Source organism: Oncorhynchus gorbuscha, linkage group LG16 (genome assembly GCF_021184085.1).
Source record: "Oncorhynchus gorbuscha isolate QuinsamMale2020 ecotype Even-year linkage group LG16, OgorEven_v1.0, whole genome shotgun sequence".
Classification (NCBI taxonomy): Eukaryota; Metazoa; Chordata; class Actinopteri; order Salmoniformes; family Salmonidae; genus Oncorhynchus; species Oncorhynchus gorbuscha.
The window spans coordinates 63,278,189-63,298,953 of NC_060188.1; the positions used below are offsets into that span (position 1 = coordinate 63,278,189).

The 20,765-nt window shown below is 41.2% G+C and overlaps 1 protein-coding gene across 4 annotated transcripts in view; it reads left to right on the forward strand.

The window, feature by feature from the left end:
• The window catches only part of LOC123998630 (vacuole membrane protein 1-like), a 51,760-nt gene extending 33,438 nt beyond the window's left edge, over positions 1-18,322 (forward strand). For 2 of the 4 annotated variants that reach the window (XR_006832300.1, XR_006832299.1), the window contains exon 5: positions 4,242-5,567. Coding sequence is in view for 1 of the 4 variants with exons in the window: in XM_046303683.1 (XP_046159639.1) it covers positions 14,048-14,219 (172 nt within the window). In the remaining 3 variants the exon portion in view is untranslated. Of the gene's footprint in view, positions 1-4,241; positions 5,568-14,047 lie in introns of those variants that run through there. The other 2 variants (XR_006832301.1, XM_046303683.1) reach the window with 2 other exon arrangements.
• The last annotated feature ends 2,443 nt before the right edge of the window (positions 18,323-20,765 follow it).

The window sequence follows — 20,765 nt, forward strand, 5'->3', positions numbered from 1 at the left end:
GGTAACAGGCGGCAACAGTGAGAGACTTATTTCTGGAGAGAGTAATTTTCAAAATTAGTAGTTCGAACTGTTTGGGTATGGACCTGGAAAGTATGACATTACTTTGCAGGCTATCTCTGCAGTAGACTGCAACTCCTCCCCCTTTGGCAGTTCTATCTTGACGGAAAATGTTATAGTTGGGTATGGAAATCTCTGAATTTTTGGTGGCCTTCCTGAGCCAGGATTCAGACACGGCAAGGACATCAGGGTTAGCAGAGTGTGCTAAAGCAGTGAGTAAAACAAACTTGCGAGATGTTCAACACAACAGCCAGATCACATGTGGGAATGAAAAGGTTCTTGATGATTTCATTGTCGGGTTTCAGGTGCCGATTCAGTGTCTGGTGGACTACAGCGTGGCTGGTCTAGGCCAGGGATTTCTAAAAGGTTTGAGTCGTTGTGGCTACGTCCTCCTCCTCGGTGGCTTGAGAAAGCTTACGTGGTTCACCTTCACAGCAAAAATAAAACAACATTTGGGAACCATTGGTCCATGTTAGCTGTGCGTGTGTGTTTTGTAACACTTACACACTTACTGTAGCTATACTTTACTTACATTTGTGTTTATCTTGAAAGCACCAGAGGAATTCCCTGGTTGATAATCATTCACCTTGATTGAAGCCCATCGAATTACCACGGTCAATCAGCCACCGTAACATGTAGTGTATTGTAATTCAGTAATCCTTCAGATTGGGTGTCAATGGAGGGGACTACTGGTGAGAGGTCCATTGATATGCTGGGGGTGCTGTGGTGAAAATCCAGGCTGACTGGGGTCTCCCTGTGAATGTCAGCGTGATGGAGAAGGGGGAGCAGGGGTCCTCTCCATGAGAAAGCACTCATTTCCATGTGAGTCCATCGCTCAGTGTGGAACACATTATCAGCACAATGCCCATGCAGATGGCCTTTCCTGCCCCCGAGACCAACTAACAATACACAGTAGGCTTAGCCCCGTGAGCCCTGCCCAGAGGAGTGCTCGGAGGTTCCAGAGAGAGAGAGAGATGTGCCTGGGCTAATTGTGTTGGTATCAGTAACTGACCAGTTATAAAGATCTGACAGAGAATTATCCACATTTCCTCAGTAATTCAATCAGAATTTGACCAGATACTAAGTAATTGTTCCAAATGAAGATGCATTTTAGGCCTAGGTGATGAGTTACATTTAGGTTCAATTTGATTCTTATGATGACTACTCACCTCTCACAAGACTCTATTTACAAGGCCAAAATCAAATAAAAGTTAAATGAATGGCTTTGAGTGGAACCCCTTCATGTTTATTCCAGGGTTAATAGATTACATCACGGAATGCACCTCACTGGTCCTATAAATAGCCATAGCCTCTTTAAGAAATATGAGAAAATTCTTCCTATTAATGCATTCTGCAGGGAGGGTGGGGGTTGTTTGAGGGTTTTGGATAGGGCTGGGTGGTGGGGGGAGGGCCGACAGGGCAGACCACAGGATTTTCCCCCTTACGTTGTTAGTTGTTAGTCACTGGCTACTGAGAATGAAGGCTGGGAAGGACGGGTCACCTAAGAAAGCCCTCACAAAGATGGCATTGATCAAGCCAATGGCCGTCCAGGCCAGCTCTCTCTAAGAGAAACACAGGCAGATCCCTCATTTAGGAGGACATGAGAGAGGGAGTGAGGGATGGCGGGCCAGATTGGCGGTGACGGTTTTAATAACGGCGTCGTTAAGTTTAATGCAAGTCATAGCGGGGAGCCCGTTTTCTCATCTCCTCTCATTATGATTACGTGTCTTGGCTCTCCTCAAATGACAGATTTCTCTCAATCGGACCTCAGAAAATAATATGACTTATTAAGTGGAAGTTATTAGGTGATATTTTTTATTTATTTAATTTGTGTTTAACCTGCAAAGACCTTTGTGGCTAGAAAACCTCTATTCTGAGAGCGACATGGCTAGAGGTCAGTAGGAAATATGGTACAGGTGATACGTACAGTGTCTTAAGAAAGTTTTCATACCCCTTGACTTACTCCAAATTTTGTTGTTACAATTCAAAATGTATTAAATATTTTTTTTTCTCACCCATCTAAGCACAATAACCCCTAATAAGTGAGATTTTTTTTATTTTTAAATCTTTGCACGTTTATTGTTAATTAGATACAGAAATATCTCATTTACATAAGTATTCACATCCATGAGTCAATACATATTAGAATCACCTTTCGCGGCGATTACAGAGGTGAGCCTTTCTGGGGAAGTCTCTAAGAGCCTTGCACACCTGAAAATTCTTCAAGCTGTGTTAAGTTGGTTGTTGAGCATTTCTAGAAAGCTGTTTTTAAGTATTGCCATAGATTTTTAAGCCTATTTAATTTAAAAACTTTAACTAAGCCACTTGGGAACATTTTAATGTCATCCTGGTAAGCAACTCCAGTGTGTTTGTCCTTATGGTTTAGGTCTCCCAGTGTCAGGTGGAAAGCAGACTGAACCAGGTTTGTCCTTATGGTTTAGGTCTCCCAGTGTCTGGTGGAAAGCAGACTGAACCAGGTTTGTCCTTATGGTTTAGGTCTCCCAGTGTCTGGTGGAAAGCAGACTGAACCAGGTTTGTCCTTATGGTTTAGGTCTCCCAGTGTCTGGTGGAAAGCAGACTGAACCAGGTTTGTCCTTATGGTTTAGGTCTCCCAGTGTCTGGTGGAAAGCAGACTGAACCAGGTTTGTCCTTATGGTTTAGGTCTCCCAGTGTCTGGTGGAAAGCAGACTGAACCAGGTTTGTCCTTATGGTTTAGGTCTCCCAGTGTCTGGTGGAAAGCAGACTGAACCAGGTTTGTGCTTAGCTCCATTCCATTCTTTTTTTATCCTGAAAAACTCCCCAGTCCTTAATGATTACAAGCAACCCATAACATTATGCAGCCACCACTATGCTTGAAAATATGGAGAGTGGTACTCCATAATATGTTGCATTAGATTTGCTTCATTCTCTCCGGCAACGGAGTTAGGAAGGACGCCGGTATTTTTCTAGTGAATGGGTGTATTGATACACCATCCAAAGTGTAATTAATAACTTCAACATGGTCAAATGGATATTCAATGTCTGTTTTTTACACTTATTTTTAGCATGAACTGGCACACATCCAGAGAAAACAAATGGAGAATGAACTGCATGCTATAAAATTAAATAAAGAGAGTCAAACACACACTCTCTCTCTCTCTTTCTCTCTCTCTCTCTTTCTATATATATATATATATATATATATATATATATATATATATATATATATATATATATATATATATATATATATATATATATATATATATATATATATATATATATAGAAAGAGAAAGTATTGCCATAGATTTTTAAGCCTATTTAATTTCAAAACTTTAACTAGGCCACTCGGGAACATTTTAATGTCATCCTGGTAAGCAACTCCAGTGTGTTTGTCCTTATGGTTTAGGTCTCCCAGTGTCTGGTGGAAAGCAGACTGAACCAGGTTTGTCCTTATGGTGATGCACAGTGATGCAAAAACGGTGTTTTATCCATTAAATTATTGGGAGTTTTTTTATATATATATATATATATAAAACTCCCAATAATTTAATGGATAAAACACCGTTTTTGCATCACTGTGCCTTCTTCAGGGTAATGTCATGAATAGTACATGACAATAGTGAGGGGTGTGTACATAATTATTAGGTTGATTAAGTGAAACTGTTAATAAAAGACAATAGTGTCAGCATATTGCATATATTAGGCTATTGTTATCATATGGAAACATAATTAGATATTTTACATAATATTAGTATCAACATACATTATTGTTGAATTTAATTTCACATATATATTTAATAGTTTCCAATTCATAACATTTTTGTTACATGTAATCTTTTGGTTCAACCATCATGCATAATAAGGTTATTTTTTAAATTCAGTCTAACATTTTAAATTCAGGCTGTAACACAGCAAAATGTGATAAAAGTCAAGGATGGGGATACTTTCTGAAAGCACTGTGTAGCACATTGAGGGCCACTGAAGGGCCACTGGTACACAGGGTTCTGTTCTCTGTGTTTATTTTATTGTACAGATGAATAAGAGTGGGGGAGATGGGGGTGAAGTAGGGGGTCAGATTAATACTCTGGGTCCGGTGTCGTGTGTCGGGCCCTTCGGTTTGGTGTGATCTCTTCGCACGACATGCTGCTTCCTGCTATATTCATCCCTGATTAATTTTTTTTCGTCTCCTGTTCCCTGCTAGGCCTAGACAACCCACCCGGCCATCAAAACTTGGCTTCATATGTTCATGTCCAAGCTGTGGAGCTACTCATCTATTTATGAATCAGTTTGTTTTATTCTGTGATGATTTTAGCCTTGTTGATGAATTCAGCCACAAACAACAATTATGTTATATGCCTTGATATAACAGCACAATTCCTGTCTGATCTTAGTCAGCATCATGAGTGTTTTGTATAATGTAGCATCAGACTGTGGTCTGTTAGGATGCTCAAGTCTGTATGATGCTGAATTCAGCACTTCTCCCCAGAGCTTGAAAACCAGTCATCAAAGAACAGTCCAGTCCAACTCTGATCCTCCTGAGTCCTGAGTCACAGGCCTGCTTTTACGTCTCTGCCTGTCCGTTTATAAGAACACGAAGCAGGGCAGGGCACAGCTCCAACTAAGGCCACTCATTCAACATTAACACAAACAAAGCAATTGTAAAAATGCCCATTCAGAACAATGGCAGCCAAGCTAATGAGTCAAAGGATATGTTTTAGTAGGGGGTTGTGTGTAAATAGGGGTTATTTATAAAAACGTACCGTAAAACTGTTTTACATTTACTACCTGTTGTTCCCAACGGGTCATTTCCCCGCCTAGACTAAATAACAACTATTGGCTCTCTTATACATATTTAACACCTTGAGGCAGACATCGGTGTTCAATTTGATTAGATTAATTTTTTTTTTTTTTTTTTTTTACAAATGAATGGAAGAATCTGTTACTTGATTGTACTTGCATGTTATTTAGTAATTATTGATCATTCTTTGCATGTTTAGTCATTTTTCCCATTAGTCATCAACTAATGGTTTTAAATGTTTTATGTTTTGTTTATTTATATTGAGAATCTAAATGTAGTCACTGTTTTTCAATGTTTTCTGGTTTTGTTTGATTGACCATAAATACCTTTTCGCCTGAGGTAATAACAGTGGTTGTAAAGCACTTGTACTAGCAATAAAAAAAAGCTATTTTGTAGTGAAAATAGCTAAAACTGTATTGTTGTGGCGTTAGGAGGAAGTAGGTCTTGAACAGCACTTTCACTGGCTGTCTGTACGTTAGACAGACACACATCCTGCCCAACATGTATGCACAACCTAGCCCTAGCCTCAAACCTGAAACTAACTATTACTGTGCACAAAATGTTGTCACTTGTTATTGTGTTATTTTTAGTGATGTAATGTAAGCACTACAGGGGAGGGAGATAGGGGGCACACCCCCCCATCCACATCGATGGGGCTGCAGTTGAAAAGGTTGGGTCCCTCAAATCCTCAAAAAGTTCTACATCTGCACCTTTGAGAGCATCTTGACTGACTGCATCACTGCTTGGTATGGCAACAGCACCTCGATCGCATGGCGCTACAGAGGGAGGTGCGGACAGCCCAGTACTTCACTGGGGCCGAGCTCCCTGCCATCCAGAATTTGATTTGATATTAGGCGGTGTGAATGGAAAGGCTGGAAAATCATTAAAGACTCCAGCCACCCAAGCCATTAGACTGCTCTTCCTGCTTCCTTATGGCAAGTGGTGCCGGTGTATCAAGTCTGACACCGACAGCCTCAATAATAGTTTATATCCCCAAGCCATTAGACTGCTAAATAGCTAACAGAATGGCTACACATGCACACACGTGCACACAATCCTCATTTACTCTGCTGCTACTCTGTTTATCATATATCCTGATGCCGAGTCACCTTACCCGTATACATACATGTATCGACATCTATCACTCCAGTATCCCTGCACATTGTTAATGGTATTGGAACTGACTCTGTATAAAGCTTCTTACTTTCTTGTGTTCTTATTTTTATTTCTTGTGTGTTTTTGTTCTACCTTATGTTATTTTTAGTGCTACATTGAGTATGGTTACATGCACACAATAATGCGATAATTGTGGATAGTCAGATTAGTATAATAATTTGATTAAAACAATTACATGTTTTGCAAGAAGAGTGATTTCCCTAATAATCCTTTTTACATGGACACATATGAAATGAGGCTAATTCATGCCGCTCTGATAAATTCTGAAAATCGGCAATCAAAACAAACGTTCTACCACAGCGTCCATTTTGGGGAAGCGTATTTGATTCTGAGTTGGGACATAAAGGTTGTATGTGAAAACGACTTCTAAGACACGTACATTCAGTTGTTCCGAACTCACTTCACTCACACTAAAGAGGGAGGCTTGCTTGGCTGCTGCTAGCACATGCCCTGATCAAATGTGTTTATTTTATTGAACTTTTATCAAGTACACCACTGGAATGTCGTTTTAGGTGTTTACATGTCCTAATCATTGTAAAGATTGGTCAGAAAAACAGGTGTTTTAATCGGTGTATGCTTACTTCGATTCTGACCTTCCACCGATTCAAATAACCATCGTAAGGCGTTTACATGCCCATTATATAATCTACCTACTGCAGTAATCAGTTTAATACCGAATTATTACTGTGCATGTACTCATTTATATTGATTACTGCATTGTTGCAGTCTGCAAGAAAGGCATTTCACTGTACTTGTGCATGTGACATAAATCTTGAAACTTAAAGTAGAACATGCTGTACAGTATTTCACAGAGGAAGACTGTCTTGCTGCCTGTGGTTTTCTCCAGCTCCATAGTAACCTATGTGGTGACCTGTGTGTTGTCAAAGCAGACAATCAACAAGGTGAACATTATAGAAGCCGCACGTACAGTCACCCATTATTCACAGGATACTGTATAAGCCCCACATATTCAGCATTGTTCTGTCATAGATTTGTTACTTACATAATTGGTTTGCTGACAGTGATACTGAAATGGTGTGGTGAGTTTGCCACAATAAATAAAGCATTGGTGATCTCTAGGTTAGTAGTGTGGGCATCGATCAATGGGATAGGCCGGGCACCACAGGATGAAGAATGACTGGACTCTGGTTCTAGCTTCCTCCCAGATCCACTGCTCCCCTCCTGCTCTCCCACCTTCCTCCTGGCCTCCCCTGGGTCCCAACACCTTATGTTGGGCAGCCTGGCCTGGCTAGTCCTGGCTGTCTCCATCCGCCTGTGACACAGTCAACCCTTCCACTCCCCACACTCTGCGTCTGGAAAGGCCAGCAGCACAGTCACTGAGTGAGACAGACCTCTCACCTCATCACACCTCCTCAGCCACTCACAGGCTAAGACCCAGGGGATTGTTGGGGACTGTTTTATAGGACTACATGCATGGCAGGTGACAGGAATAACAGAGTGCTATATATAATTGGTGCTCTTTGTTTCTCAGCAGTGGGCCCCCCAGGGGACAGGCAGTGTGTTTAGCTGACTGTCCCTCCCGGCAGACCCATGCTGATAAGTAATTTCCAAAAAAGAAATGATCTCATCCCTTTTTTCCTCTTTGTTTAAGGGTCCCTCCTTTTTGTGAACGTGTTTGAGTGTATGTCTGTGAGAGTGTGAGAGAATTAGTGTGTGTGTGTGTGTGTGTGTGTGTGTGTGTGTGTGTGTGTGTGTGTGTGTGTGTGTGTGTGTGTGTGTGTGTGTGTGTGTGTGTGTGTGTGTGTGTGTGTGTGTGTGTGTGTGTGTGTGTGTGTGTGTGTGTGTGTGTGTGCGCGTCACAGATGGCTGGGGAGCAGGCAGGGATGTGATAAACACCCTGGCTGGGTAGTACTAGGGGGATCTCCATCCAGGAGCGGGCTCCATGCCTCAGTGATGAAGTCATTGGGAAAGAGCCTGATTGAACTGGACCAGATCCGGTTGACAGAGTGAGACATGGAATCAGAGGGACACACACTCCCTACACACACGCTCTGTTTTTTCCCCACTGTATCTTTCACTGTAATTCAACGAACATATTACTTCTACTATCATTAACAGTATTTTATTTGACCACATAACAGCAATTCTACTGTTTGTAGTACAGTGTGAACAAAACAAATTAACTGTCTGAATAAGTGATTTGAAACTTTACATTGAAAAACTTTAATTGGCCCATAAGTCAAATTAGATGGGCACCTTTTATGTGAATGGTTTAATCATTGATATTCAGAGGTGTGACAAAGACTTAGAGGTTTCAGTTTCTCAGGTCAGACAGACACAATGCCATTAACACCAAGCCTGAGTTTCTGGATGTAGGCCTATCTGGTTATACTGGCAGAAGAGTTATGTTTGATGTGAACTTGGGTTCTGATGGTCTTATGTTGTACAAGCTCTTTGTTGGTATGTTGCAACTAGTTGGATCTGGCCAGAGGTTAGCTACCTGAACTAGCCGTCATGTCCTGCCTATGAGTTGGAGGTGTGTGTATAGCTGTGTATGATCACGCCACTAGTGTTCATGTGTGCTTGTTTGAGAGTGAAAAAGTGTGAGAGATTTTGTGCTTGTGTGTATTTTTTATTAAAACAATTATTTAACCTTTATTTAACTAGGCAAGTCAGTTAAGAACAAATTATTATTTACAATAACGGCCTGGCAAAAGGTCTCCTGCAGGGACTAAAAAATGTATACAATATAAATATAGTACAAAACACACATCACAACAAGAGAGACAACACTACAAAAAGATATAGCTAAGACAACAACATAGCATGGTAGCAACACAACATAACAACAACATGATAGCAGCACAAAACATGGTACAAATATTATTGGGCACAGTCAACAGCACAAAGGTCAAGAAGGTAGAGACAACATGTCTTTGTGTGCATATCTCTGTGTGTAAGAGAGCGAGAGAAAGTGTGTGTGTGTGCCCCTCTCCCTCCTCAGAGGTGGCAACCTGAGCTGTGTGTGTGTGTGTGTGTGTGTGTGTGTGTGTGTGTGTGTGTGTGTGTGTGTGTGTGTGTGTGTGTGTGTGTGTGTGTGTGTGTGTGTGTGTGTGTGTGTGTGTGTGTGTGTGTGTGTGTGTGTGTGTGTGTGTGTGTGTGTGTGTGTGTGTGTAGGGCAGCTTCAGAAGAGTCCAGGGGTCATAGGTTACCTCTGACTCATGTTCTGTGGAATTTGGTCTCAAGGAAATGAAAAAAAATAATGAGAAAAAAAGTTTTTTTCTTCCTCTCTGTAACGGCAGCAGGAAATAATAGCACATAACAAATAGGAATGTTAATGATGGTCACAAATTAACCCTTACATGTTTTGTCCTCTATGTAAGAGGAGGATGTGGTGGTGGTGGTTTGAGGAAGGAAGCCAGTCTGATTTCCCTCCAAAACCCCCCATCTATATCCTTGTGAGATCTTAAGAACACGGTTCAGCACTTGAGCAATTCACACCTCCCTGGCAATTTATCAATGAGCTGCTTTCCTCCTTGTTGTGACTTAGCCGTGAGTAGGCAGACAGACCTTTTTCTCAGCTAGACTGGGCACTCAAAACACTGACAGCGGCTATCTGATTTGGCACTACTTGTTTCATACAGGCAGACATCTATATCATGATGCATTATGTGCTAATCATTTCCATTCATCTAAGCGGGGCCTAGGCCCTACCCCTTACTTGTCAGCATGTGAACATGTAGGAGTAGTCCCCAGGTCTGCTGGCAGGGCTTCAGTCACAGCCTCTCGTCTCCTCCATCATTAGACAGAACACTGTTGATTTGACCAGTTGACCATCAGCGTCTGGAATATGAAGTGCTTTTTGTGTTGTTGAGTTTTTTTTCAGTCATAACAAGCATTCATTGATTCATTGTGTGGGAGTAGAGTCAGTAGGCAACCTGGGAGAGAGTGTGTGTGTGTGTGAATGTGTTTTTGTATGTTCCAGTGTGTGTGTGATGATACCTCTACCTCTTGTGTATCTGAGTCAGTCCTCAGTTCCCACCGCTGACCTGTGATAGTGCAGTGAGCACCTGATTGATAAAGATGCACCACCTGATTGATAAAGATGCACCACCTGATTGATAAAGTCACTCCTTCCATGTATCTACGGTATGCATCCCACAGTTTATATCACTTCATAACGTTAACAAGAGAGTAATTACGAATATCTGATCAAAAGTACATGTGCTGTATATCAATGTAAAAAAGTATCCACTCATTGTTTGCTGCAAAAGTGATCTGTTATTTTAGGTTAGTGATACATTACAAGTCATAAAGTCACACCCTGTGCCCTAGCTGGCGTCTGCTCCCACGTTCTGTCCACAAAGCTGCTTTAGCGGGGGCTCTGTAGTCCAAACATACCAGCTTATCTGGTCAAAGGCACCATATATTTGCTCTCAGTGTCGCATATTGATTAAATCTAACCTTAGGTTTTCTCATAAAAACAACCTTGATTTATTTGTCTAAAATAAGTGTTTAGCTAACTTTTGATCCCATATGATTGGCCTTAATAATGAATTTAGGCCTATAGGTTTTTGTATTTTATTTAACCTTTATTTAACTATCTTCAGTTTGATTATTTTTGCTTGATGTATTTATTTAGACACTGGTATATTGTGAGTCACTGAATGATGACCCGTCTGATATAAAAAGTATTAGATTGAGGATTTTTACATTTTTTATGAATATCAAATGCTTAAGTTTCAATCGTTTAAATTATCACTGAATATTGTGATGGTATTTTAGGTATTCAAAATGGATATCTTTTTAACCTGCAAATTATAATTGTTTTGTCTCCCATCGGAGACATTGCAATGTTTTTTCTCCCGTCGGATTGCATCATTCGATTTCTATTTTGACTCCCTTATTATGGTTCACTGAAAATCTACTCAACACATTCAATGTGAGAAATGGAATGTAGCATTCAATGTAGAATAGATTTAGAATGAACTATTAATCGGAATTGACAGAATTGATTCAAATCTATCATTTACATTTGTGATACGTTTTTGTTCAGTTGACTATAATTATGTTTGCTTGTGGTTATTTTAGGGAGCAATTTTATTTTGAAACCATTGACATTATTTTAGCTAGAATCCATAAACATCAATTATGACTGCTCTATTTAATATCCTTATTACGGAAACTAGATAAAAGCCACATGATTTTGTATTTGATTGTTTAGTTAATTCTAAAAGTGTCTAGGTTTTTCTTGTTTGCTTTAAATTCTTTCTTTAGTCATTAATATCACATATATGTATATTTCTCCACCCACTCACACTATTAGATCCACACTGTAAGTGAATAGTAAATATATTGATGTTCTAGTATTGTAAACCACATGATTTCAACAAACATGGTGGTTACTAGGTTTGTTCAGTAGCTGTTGAGCAAATAGCAGGAATTTAAAGTTGACTGAATAACACTATTTTATTTGGATTTTAACTAAATACGGCTACTCTCACTCTCCCTCTTATGATTAACGAGCCACCAAACTCAGGACGTGATGACAAAAATAATTGAAGAGAAAACATTTCATTTAATAACTCACAGAGAGTAAATCTACTACAACAATGACCAATCATCACAGTTAAAAAAAAATGTTTTACATCACAAGCATTTTAATGCATGCCTTCAGAAATCATACTTTTTCCAGATTCTACATACTCACATTCTCACTGGTCCTCAACCCTGCACCTTAGAGGCTGCTGCCCTCTGTACATATACATTGAATCACTGGTCACTTTAACAATGTTTACATACTGTTTTACTCGTTTCATATGTATATACTGTGTTCTAGTCAATGCCATCCTATTCAACTATTGCTGTATATACTATTCTATACTATATATACTACAGATAGATATACTAAATTGTCTATCCACATACTGTCCATAATGTCTATACATCCCGCAATAACATCTGCAAAATATGTGTATGCAACCAATAAAATGTGATTTGATTTTAATGTAACTTTTTAAATTCCTCTTCAACAAAAATACATTACAATCACTGTCTGAGCTTCTTACAAAATAACAGCACAAAATAAGGTTTTTAAAATACTCACAGGTATATAAAACAAAGCAAGATTAGAATAAACATCTAAGTCCAGAAGGTTCACAAAGCATTGGTCTGTAGAAAGTTCTAGAAAGTTTAAGAGAGTTCCAAAAGCTCAAAACAGGCAGATGTATGTACATGAGGACACACAGATACAGCCCTAAGTTATTAAAAACATGTTTATGACTGTTAGGTTTGAGTTTCTGTCTACTTGTTGAGTGTTTGCGCCGGGTTCATGACTCACTATTGCTCATCGTACAGGGCATGAATTGAGCCCGCTATTTCTCAAACCCTGACTTTCTCTCTTTGTTCTTGTCAGTTTGTTTTTAGTCAGTTGGAAATTGAATCTTTGAGTTACGTTATTACTAGGATTGTTATACTAGTTAGCATTTTGGAAGCAGTTTGGTTTATAGGTGTGTAAAAGGTGTTTGGGATTAAATAATTCGAAGGATGAATGGGGTAGGGGACAAAACTTTAATCCACACTCATCTTCCTCAGTTGGTCTTTAGATCCTTATTTGAATCTTATTTTGGGTGTTCTTTATTGTGTCAGTTGAGCATGATCCATCTCTAGGCTTCTCTTTGTCATTTGCAGCCTTTTTTCTGTCCATTCCTGATGAGGATATCGGTAACTCTGTGTTTGGTTAATGATTAAAAGAAACGTAACTTTTGTAAACTCATGCAAACGCTGAAGCTGGTACAACTTGTTTTCTTACACAATTAGAGGGAAGGTGTGTGTGCGCGTGAGCGTGTGTGTGTATGTGAGAGAACACACAGACGTGTGTGTGTTCAGCATGTAGGGAATTACTGTAGTTTGAAAGACAAAGTGTTCAGTCCTGACAAAGTTATCAGTCCTGGTATATGACCATGCCCTGCCTTTTGTGAACATACGGTTTGCGCTTTGAGTTGTGTCTTGGAACATACCACCCCCACCCCGCCATTACAGAAGGAGTCGGAATGCTTTTAACAATGGTGGTAAAGGGATATAATTGGCAGTGCCACCAAAGAGTATAAGTGAAGGTCTTTAGTATGTATTTGTTCAGTGATTAATCACTAACTCCTGACTAGTGATGGGCCATTCTCTGTTCCAGAGCATTGTCTCTCTCTTTATCTCTCTCTTTATCTCTCTCTTTATCTCTCTCTTTCTCTCTCTCTCTCTCTCTCTCTCTCTCTCTCTCTCTCTCTCTCTCTCTCTCTCTCTCTCTCTCTCCCTTTCTTCTTTGTGTGTGTGTGTGAGGTGGGGTGGGTTGGGGTGGGGGTGGGTGGGGCAGTGTGCTTGTAGTTGGTGGCTGAATCTTGTAAAGGGTTTTCCTAATATGGGCTGTCTTACTGAGCCTTCTCCTCCTATGGCTGGTAGAGGGCAGGGCCTTCCCCCTCTCTCAGCCAGTGATGACACAGGCACGACTCACTTCCTCATTAATTGGCTGAAACCAGTTCTTACAGGAACCGCCGGTGATAAATGTGAGAGTTCTGAGAAGTCATTCATTTCTACTTGCTCGCTGCAGCCAAGAGGAGAGGAGAGGAGCAGTGCAGGGGAGTTGAACGGGTTCATGGATGTGTGGGTGCCGGAGCCGCAGTGTGTCTGTGGATTTAGAGGACAAGCCAACTTTTTCCCCTTTTCTTTTCTCTCTTTACAAAAAAACAAAAAACAAGCTAAAGTGCGTAGGATATGTAGCTCTCAGTACATCCTGTACTTTTCAGTGTTTCATTTTTTTTGGTCTTTTCTGAATTCCTGTCTGTGGGGATGAGCTGTTTGAGACCGCAGTCTCTCTCTCGCGCGTACACTCTGTGTGGAAGGAGGGAAACCGGGAGGGAGGGGGAAGCAACACTGTACAGGAGGCAGTGCAGCATGTCTCCCTTTGTTGCTACCCTTGGCCTGGTGGTGAGTAACAATGATGTGACGTGCTCTGCTCCCTCCCCTCTCTCTCTTTTTCTCCCTCCCTCTCTTTTTCCCTCAATTTGTTGGCTGTGTGGCAGTGCTATCCCAGGGCTGGGCGCCTCTCTACAGAAGCCCTTCAGGGAGTACTTGGAGGCCCAGAGGGCCAAGATGCACGGGAGAGGGGACCCCAACCGTAAGTACCTCGTTCTCTACTATACTCTACCACCTCCCTCTATTCACCGCCTCCCTCATGGAGGGGCCTTTCTCTGAAGAATGTGTTTCCCTCGCTGTTTTCTTTTATTCTCTCTCCACTTCTTTCCACTTTTCTTTGTTTTCTCACTCTCTCTCTTTCTCTCATTAATTTTCCATTTCAAATGTGCTTTCCTTTCAATCCCTTTTTCTTCTCTTTTTTTCCCAATCTTTTATTTTCTCTGATTTGTCATCCTTCCATCTCTCCCTGACTGTCTTTCTTCAACAGTAGTGGGATGAATATCAACAGTGCAGATGATACCGTAGTCCAGCAGTAATAATGTAATAGCACTGTGCCTCAGGCAGCGTTTAGAGTGACAGGGAGAGGGTTCGCTGGGTGCACGGCGGCTGGGCAGGCTTAGGGAGGGCTAAGAGGGGCTGAGGGAGAGGGGGCCAGTGTAGGGTCTCGCTGTAGCTCTGGTAGTAGTGTTACCGCTGTTATCACTTAACAGTGTTCGCAGTAGGTATGCTGAGTCATGCTCAGTCTGAGTGGATGGAAGGGTGTGTGTGAGTGGTCAGTCACTCCCCCGTGTCACAGAGTGCCCTGCCTGAACCCATTGCTAGCGCTGACTGGGGACCAGAGACCGGGGCGGGGTCCCCCCAGCCCTGCCAATGACAATCCATCAAAAAAAGCAGTCTGGAACAGAAAGAGTCAGTTGTAGCTGGAGCCATATCTCTTTGAAAGTTTTTTTCATTTTCTCTCCTTCCCTTTCTATCTCTGTCTCTCGCTCTTGGTCGCTGTCTCCCTCTCTCAAAGTGATTAATTGAAAACGTTTTTATATTTTTCCCTCCTCCGAAGCTAGTGCGAGAGAGGGAAAAAAGGAAAAGAGAGACTGAGTTGCACAACGAGAGATTAAGGCTGTTTCTAGAACAATGTTCCTTTTTTCTTGTAACTTGAACCTCCTGCAGTTAAAGGAGAAAAGAGGTCATTTAACTTTGGGAGAGTGAGGCTGCCAGTTGGGGTCACTAAGGGTGAGGAAGGAGGTTGGCGGGTTCGCTTTTTACTACCACTGATCTCTGTCCTGCACATGGATGGATGTGGGAGCGGATCCCATCCCACACAGATAGAACATAGGTTCTACTTTAGCATCAGGGACCAGAGACAAGGGAGGTAGACTCCATAGAAATCAGGGTCTCGCCCTTCTATTTCTGTTCTGTTCCTCGTAGGACGAACTGGCTGTTGTGGGTCTTTGAGAAGGTGATCGTGGTCATGGTTTGTTTCTTTGTCTGCTCCATCGTCAACTCCACAGCCCAGAGCTATGCCAAGTGCGAGGCAGCAGAAGTACAATGAGGGCAAAAGCAAGTGAAGGCGACACTGAGAGGAGAGCAGCTAGCCTAGCATACATTCTGGGCTCTCGCTCAAATAATCCCCAGCACAAACTTTCTGCTTCTTCCTCATTTTTCTCTCTTTACCAATAATCTCCAATGAGACACAAACCGTCATAATACCAATTATGGGTGTCCATGTTATCGATTGATGGATATCCACCATGTGAAGTAACCGTTTTCTTTGTTTCTGTAGTGGTAATGAAGTTTATCCGTTTACCTTGAACTTGGACTTAATTTATTTGTTTGCCAGGCTTTTTTATAGAGATGATTGCTCATAGTTTTTGGTTTCCTTGAGTGGTTGTTCACTATAAGGTACGTGTTGGCAATTTGGTGTGGTGTTGTATGGATAGGACATCCATTTCATTGAGCTGCTCTACAGTGACTGTGTGTGGGTGGGTGAGTAGCTCTGCGAGGCCTTAAGTATTCTTGGGTCCAGCTTCCAGTACTACAACTAATGGTCTTATCATAGAGCCACTTTATTTACGGGATTATGTTTGGCTTGGACGGGTTATATTTTTTAATTTACATTTTTTGTGCTGGATGGGTTTTATTTGACTAAGGTTATATATTACTTAAGTTCCGAGGCCTAATAATTTTTTCCCAGTTAATTTATTAGGATTGTTCTTTAAAAAAAAAAAATCAACTGTTGTGACATTATGGTAAGACAAGGTATGAACATTAAATGGATACCTTGTTAATAATCTTATGAATCAGTTTTTCCAAATTCTACTTCTACAAATCTGCTGTAGATAGATCTCAATCGATCAAAATGGGGAGTTAAAGAACCCGATGTGTATCTGTAGGCCTACATACGTACTGCTATTGATGGAATTTGTACGCTTTAAAATTCCAGAGTGATCACCTTTGGCTCAGACATGATAAATTATCCATGAATCAATCTGCTGGTCCCTTTGTCTGGAGTTATTGTTCTACTTCCATTAAGAGAGCACATGAGTCAGGGACCCAGGGCTCCTCAACCAACCAGATGCACTGATGGATTGAATTAGATCTCAGTGTGTGCAACTTTTGTTACTTTTCCTTATTGAGCCTTTCATTCGGATCCCAAGTTGTGTTTGGTGGTATCTGTTTAGTTCATAAGATCATTTAGTGGTTTATAAGATATTTTGTGCCTGGTTTGAAGCTCGTGGTAAGTGTTCCCTTTGTCTTCAGTGCCTGTAAAGCTTGGACTCTCTGCAAGCTCATGTTCACCATTACTCTGGAAGGAAGGAGGAAAGGAAGGGCAGCACTTAAAAAATGATGTTATGCCATCAATGTTTATTTTTTTATGTATCTTAAGCTCGTTGGATAACGTCGGCTGGTTCGTGATCCAAGATTCCTCTTTTTCTTAATTGCTTGTGAAATGTTTTTTTTTTCTTCTTTTTTTTTCTGCTCCGTTGCCCTGGTATGTTGGTTTGGGAGCTCCGGGCAGGCAGGCAGGGTGGGGAAAGAGAGCAAGCAGAGAGAGAGATCGAGTGCAGTGAAAAGCTTCTGTGGCATTACCTCGAGTGAACCCTCTTAGGAACTCGCTGCACTGCCCCAGTGACGGAGCCAGGAGACAAATCAGTCGAGTAGATTCAAAACAGAGGGGCACTGTTGAACGCACAGAGCCTACCTCCCTCCGCTCTGCTGCAGCTCTGCTAATCACACTATTCAAATACAGCCTCTCTCTCTCTCAGGGTAAGTAATGAAAGGATTTTTTCCCCTGTTCTTTCTTCGTGTTGCGTGTGTGTGTCTTAGGCATGTCCGTCACACTCTCGGCCTGTCAGATAGCTTATCAGACTGGTGTTGGCTGTTACATTGCAAGGCGACAACAGTCTGTAGGCTGTCTGACATTTCGGGCTCTTTCATCTGACCAGCATCCTGTTTTCTCCTTGTCCGTCTGGTGGTGTTGTCATTGCTGAAGCATCAGTTCCCATTTTGAGCTGCGTGTTCTGATGTTATAGTTTCTCTGTTAGCCCCTCTGTTTGTAAAATGATGTTTGAGACCCAAGTCTGTTGTTTATTTACTCTTCTATCGATGTATTTATTCTTTATTGACTTGGTTTAAAGTGGTTCTATCGCTTGGTCTGTCTGTACATGAAAATGTATTGCCGTGAATGTGTCCCATTGGTGTATGTGTCTCCATTTTTTTTACCAGTATCATTGCCTTCCAGTTAAAAGGGTGTGTTTCCGGGGTTTAGCTCAGTCCCCTTGATTTCCAGAGAATCAAGAAAGCACACACCTTATTGCAAACATTCTATTGTGAAATACAGCCAGTGTTTGCTCTGGTACAGTCCTCACCTCAGGTAGGTCCCCTTTACCCTTTCCTCTTTTCTCTCACACACTTCTTTCCAGTTTCCACTATTGCTCAATAGCTGCATTTTTTTGTCTAATGTTGCATTTTATTGGTACTGTTTTTCTTGTTTTTGCTTCAGGGTTTGTATTTACAATTGTAGAAAAATCTTAAATCATGGCTTGACCATTAAGATGTTCTTTCTGTGGTCATAAATTTGCAGAGCCAAGATGACTTACCTTTTGAGAAATGACTTTTGTTTTTCTGGAATATGGGGGAAAAATTTTCCTGGTTATAAAAGCAACATCCTTGGATAACATTGGAATGGTCCCGCTGGCTCAGGGAGTATGTTTTCCTTGGCAGTTTCAGAACGTCCTGTTCCATAAGGGAGCCCCCTTTTTTGGTGTCTGTGTGTGTTTACGTTTCTATGTGTAAATGCCTGTGTAATGGTGGGTGTCTGTTTTTCAATGTATGTATATACTGTTTTAGCTGTTTTCTCTTTTAATAAAGTGAACTGTACTAAAGTCGCTGGGTTTTGTTCATTATTTTTTAAATCATGTGATATGCAGTGACTATGACCACACAACCCAATAGTACTGACCCTAGAGTTCCACAGAGATATGTGAATATCAGCCTTTGGGAGGGACAGGAAGGACATTGACTCATTTTCTCTCACATTTCATCCTCTTATGTTTCACATTTAATGGTTATCACATTAGACTCTCACCCTTCAACATTTACATCATATTACTTTCAGATTGTAAATCAAGTAAGCCGTGCGAGGTTCAGTAACCAATGTGTTTGATAATGGTTTACGGAAAATGACTATTGGGTTACAGTTATGGATTATTTATGTCTGAATGATGGACTTTCCTAGAATACTCCACATTACCATCATATCATGTTTTTATAGATCCTGTAGAAGGCTCATCAACCTTCATATGGGTTCAGACACCTAAATTAGTCCTAGGGTGGATCTAGATGTATAAGAAATTAGTTCAGTCTCCTCAAACATCTGCAGGTATGCTCTCTGTTTGACCATTTCTGTTTCTAATGGAGAAGACAACAGCAGGCAATTCACAGTACAGTAGTGAGTAGTTTTGTGTTCTGGGGACAGATATAGCCTATATGATGTCCCAGTAGTGATACAGGGCTCTCTGTATGAGAAGGACTGTACACACAACAGCCAGCCACACCCAGACCAACACACAGACTCCCTTCCAGGGTTTATGATGGCAATGATAATGCTGAAAACCAACCAATATGTAATTATTGTATCTTGCCTGTCCAAACAGGCTTGGCTAGCGGTATTCAAATGACGAGGCCACTTTTGTTCTTTTTTTCCCCTATGAACCACCTCACTGCTCCCGAGTGGCGTCGTGGTCTATGTTAACATTTTACTTTTTAAAAACGTACTTTTAAAAAACTCAATAAGCAAACAGTTGTACTATTCTGTTCAGTTTTGAACCAGGCAGTTTATTTGGGTTGTTCTCTAGAAGTGCTCCTGAGTGGTGCAGTGGTCTAAGACACCATCTCAGTGCTTGAGGCGTCGTTACAGACACCCTGGTTTGAATCCAGACTGTATCACAACCAGCCGTGATTAGGAGTTCCATAAGGCGACTCACAATTGGCCCAGCATCCGGATTTGGCAGGTGAAGGCCGTCATTGTAAATAAGAATTTGTTCATAATTGACTTGCCTAGTTAAAGGTTCAATTTAAATAAAACATTTAAAATATATATTTATATATAACACCAGTACCAGTTTGGCTGGCTGCTGCTCATCTATCTGTTCATGTGTTGAGCGTCTGGGAGCCTGCTGGTGGTTAGGACTGAGACACACACACACTGAGTGCTCTCTCTTTCTGTGGGGGGCTTCTCCCCTCCCTGTCAACGCTAACCAGCGAGGCACGCCGGAATATCCCTGACTTCATTTACACTCCCACAACCCAATGAGCCCACATGTGGCTATCCACTTAACTCCACTCACACGTAGTGTTGGATAATTTATTCTGGTGGTGGGATGGGTGGGCGTCTGGCTGATTAAGATATTCATGTGAATGTATACTTAGTTCCAGGGTGATGAACGTAGTGGTCTACTCCAACAGGCAGGTTTGGGCGGTGTCTATGATAGCAATTGTAAACGTCTGGATGAAGACCTACTGTTGGTCAGGGTTTGGTACAGTACAGTACCATTTCACATCTGAGTTCACCTCAGGAGCTTACAGGGGAATGACACCAGTCAGTGACTGAAAAACATGGCCTCTTTCTTCCTAAAGCACGGAAGAGAAAATGGCACAAGTCTCATCACTAATCAATTTATTCAAAAGAACAACACAGTTTGTGATGGGGTAGGAGCATGAAGTCCACATGACTATCATTGTAAATAACAATTTGTTCTTAACTGACTTGCCTAGTTAAATAAAAAATATAAAAAATGAAATTGAGGGTCCTACAAGGGGAAGAGGAAGATGGGTCCTGAGTCTGAGGGTGCTGCTCTTACATCTCGGCAGCGCTGTGGTCTACCTATATGCTCAGTACCCACCATGTGTTAGTTCATTAGAAGTCATATGCGTTGCGGAAGCTGAGAACACAGCTTGGGGGAATGAGTCGACACTGGTTTTGTTGGGCACTCATTGGATTGCAATTTGAAACAGGGTTGACCATTTAAATGTTAGTTTGCAACCACTGGCATGCCGAGACAGTAAAATGGACATGAATTGCTCATTTACCAAATCATTATCAGTGATTTGCATTTGTATGTCATTTTGGGTTAAAGTGAGAGATGAAAATCTTCACATGCTCCATTCTGCACAAACCACATGCATTGATGCAAGTCACCAGTCTCTGTTTCTACTGAATATGCATGTGGGCTTAATTTCTGAGTAAGAAACCCACAACATTTGCCTCATCTGTTCCAAACTGACCATAGAAACGTTATTGGGTTCCTCTGAAAACACACACACACA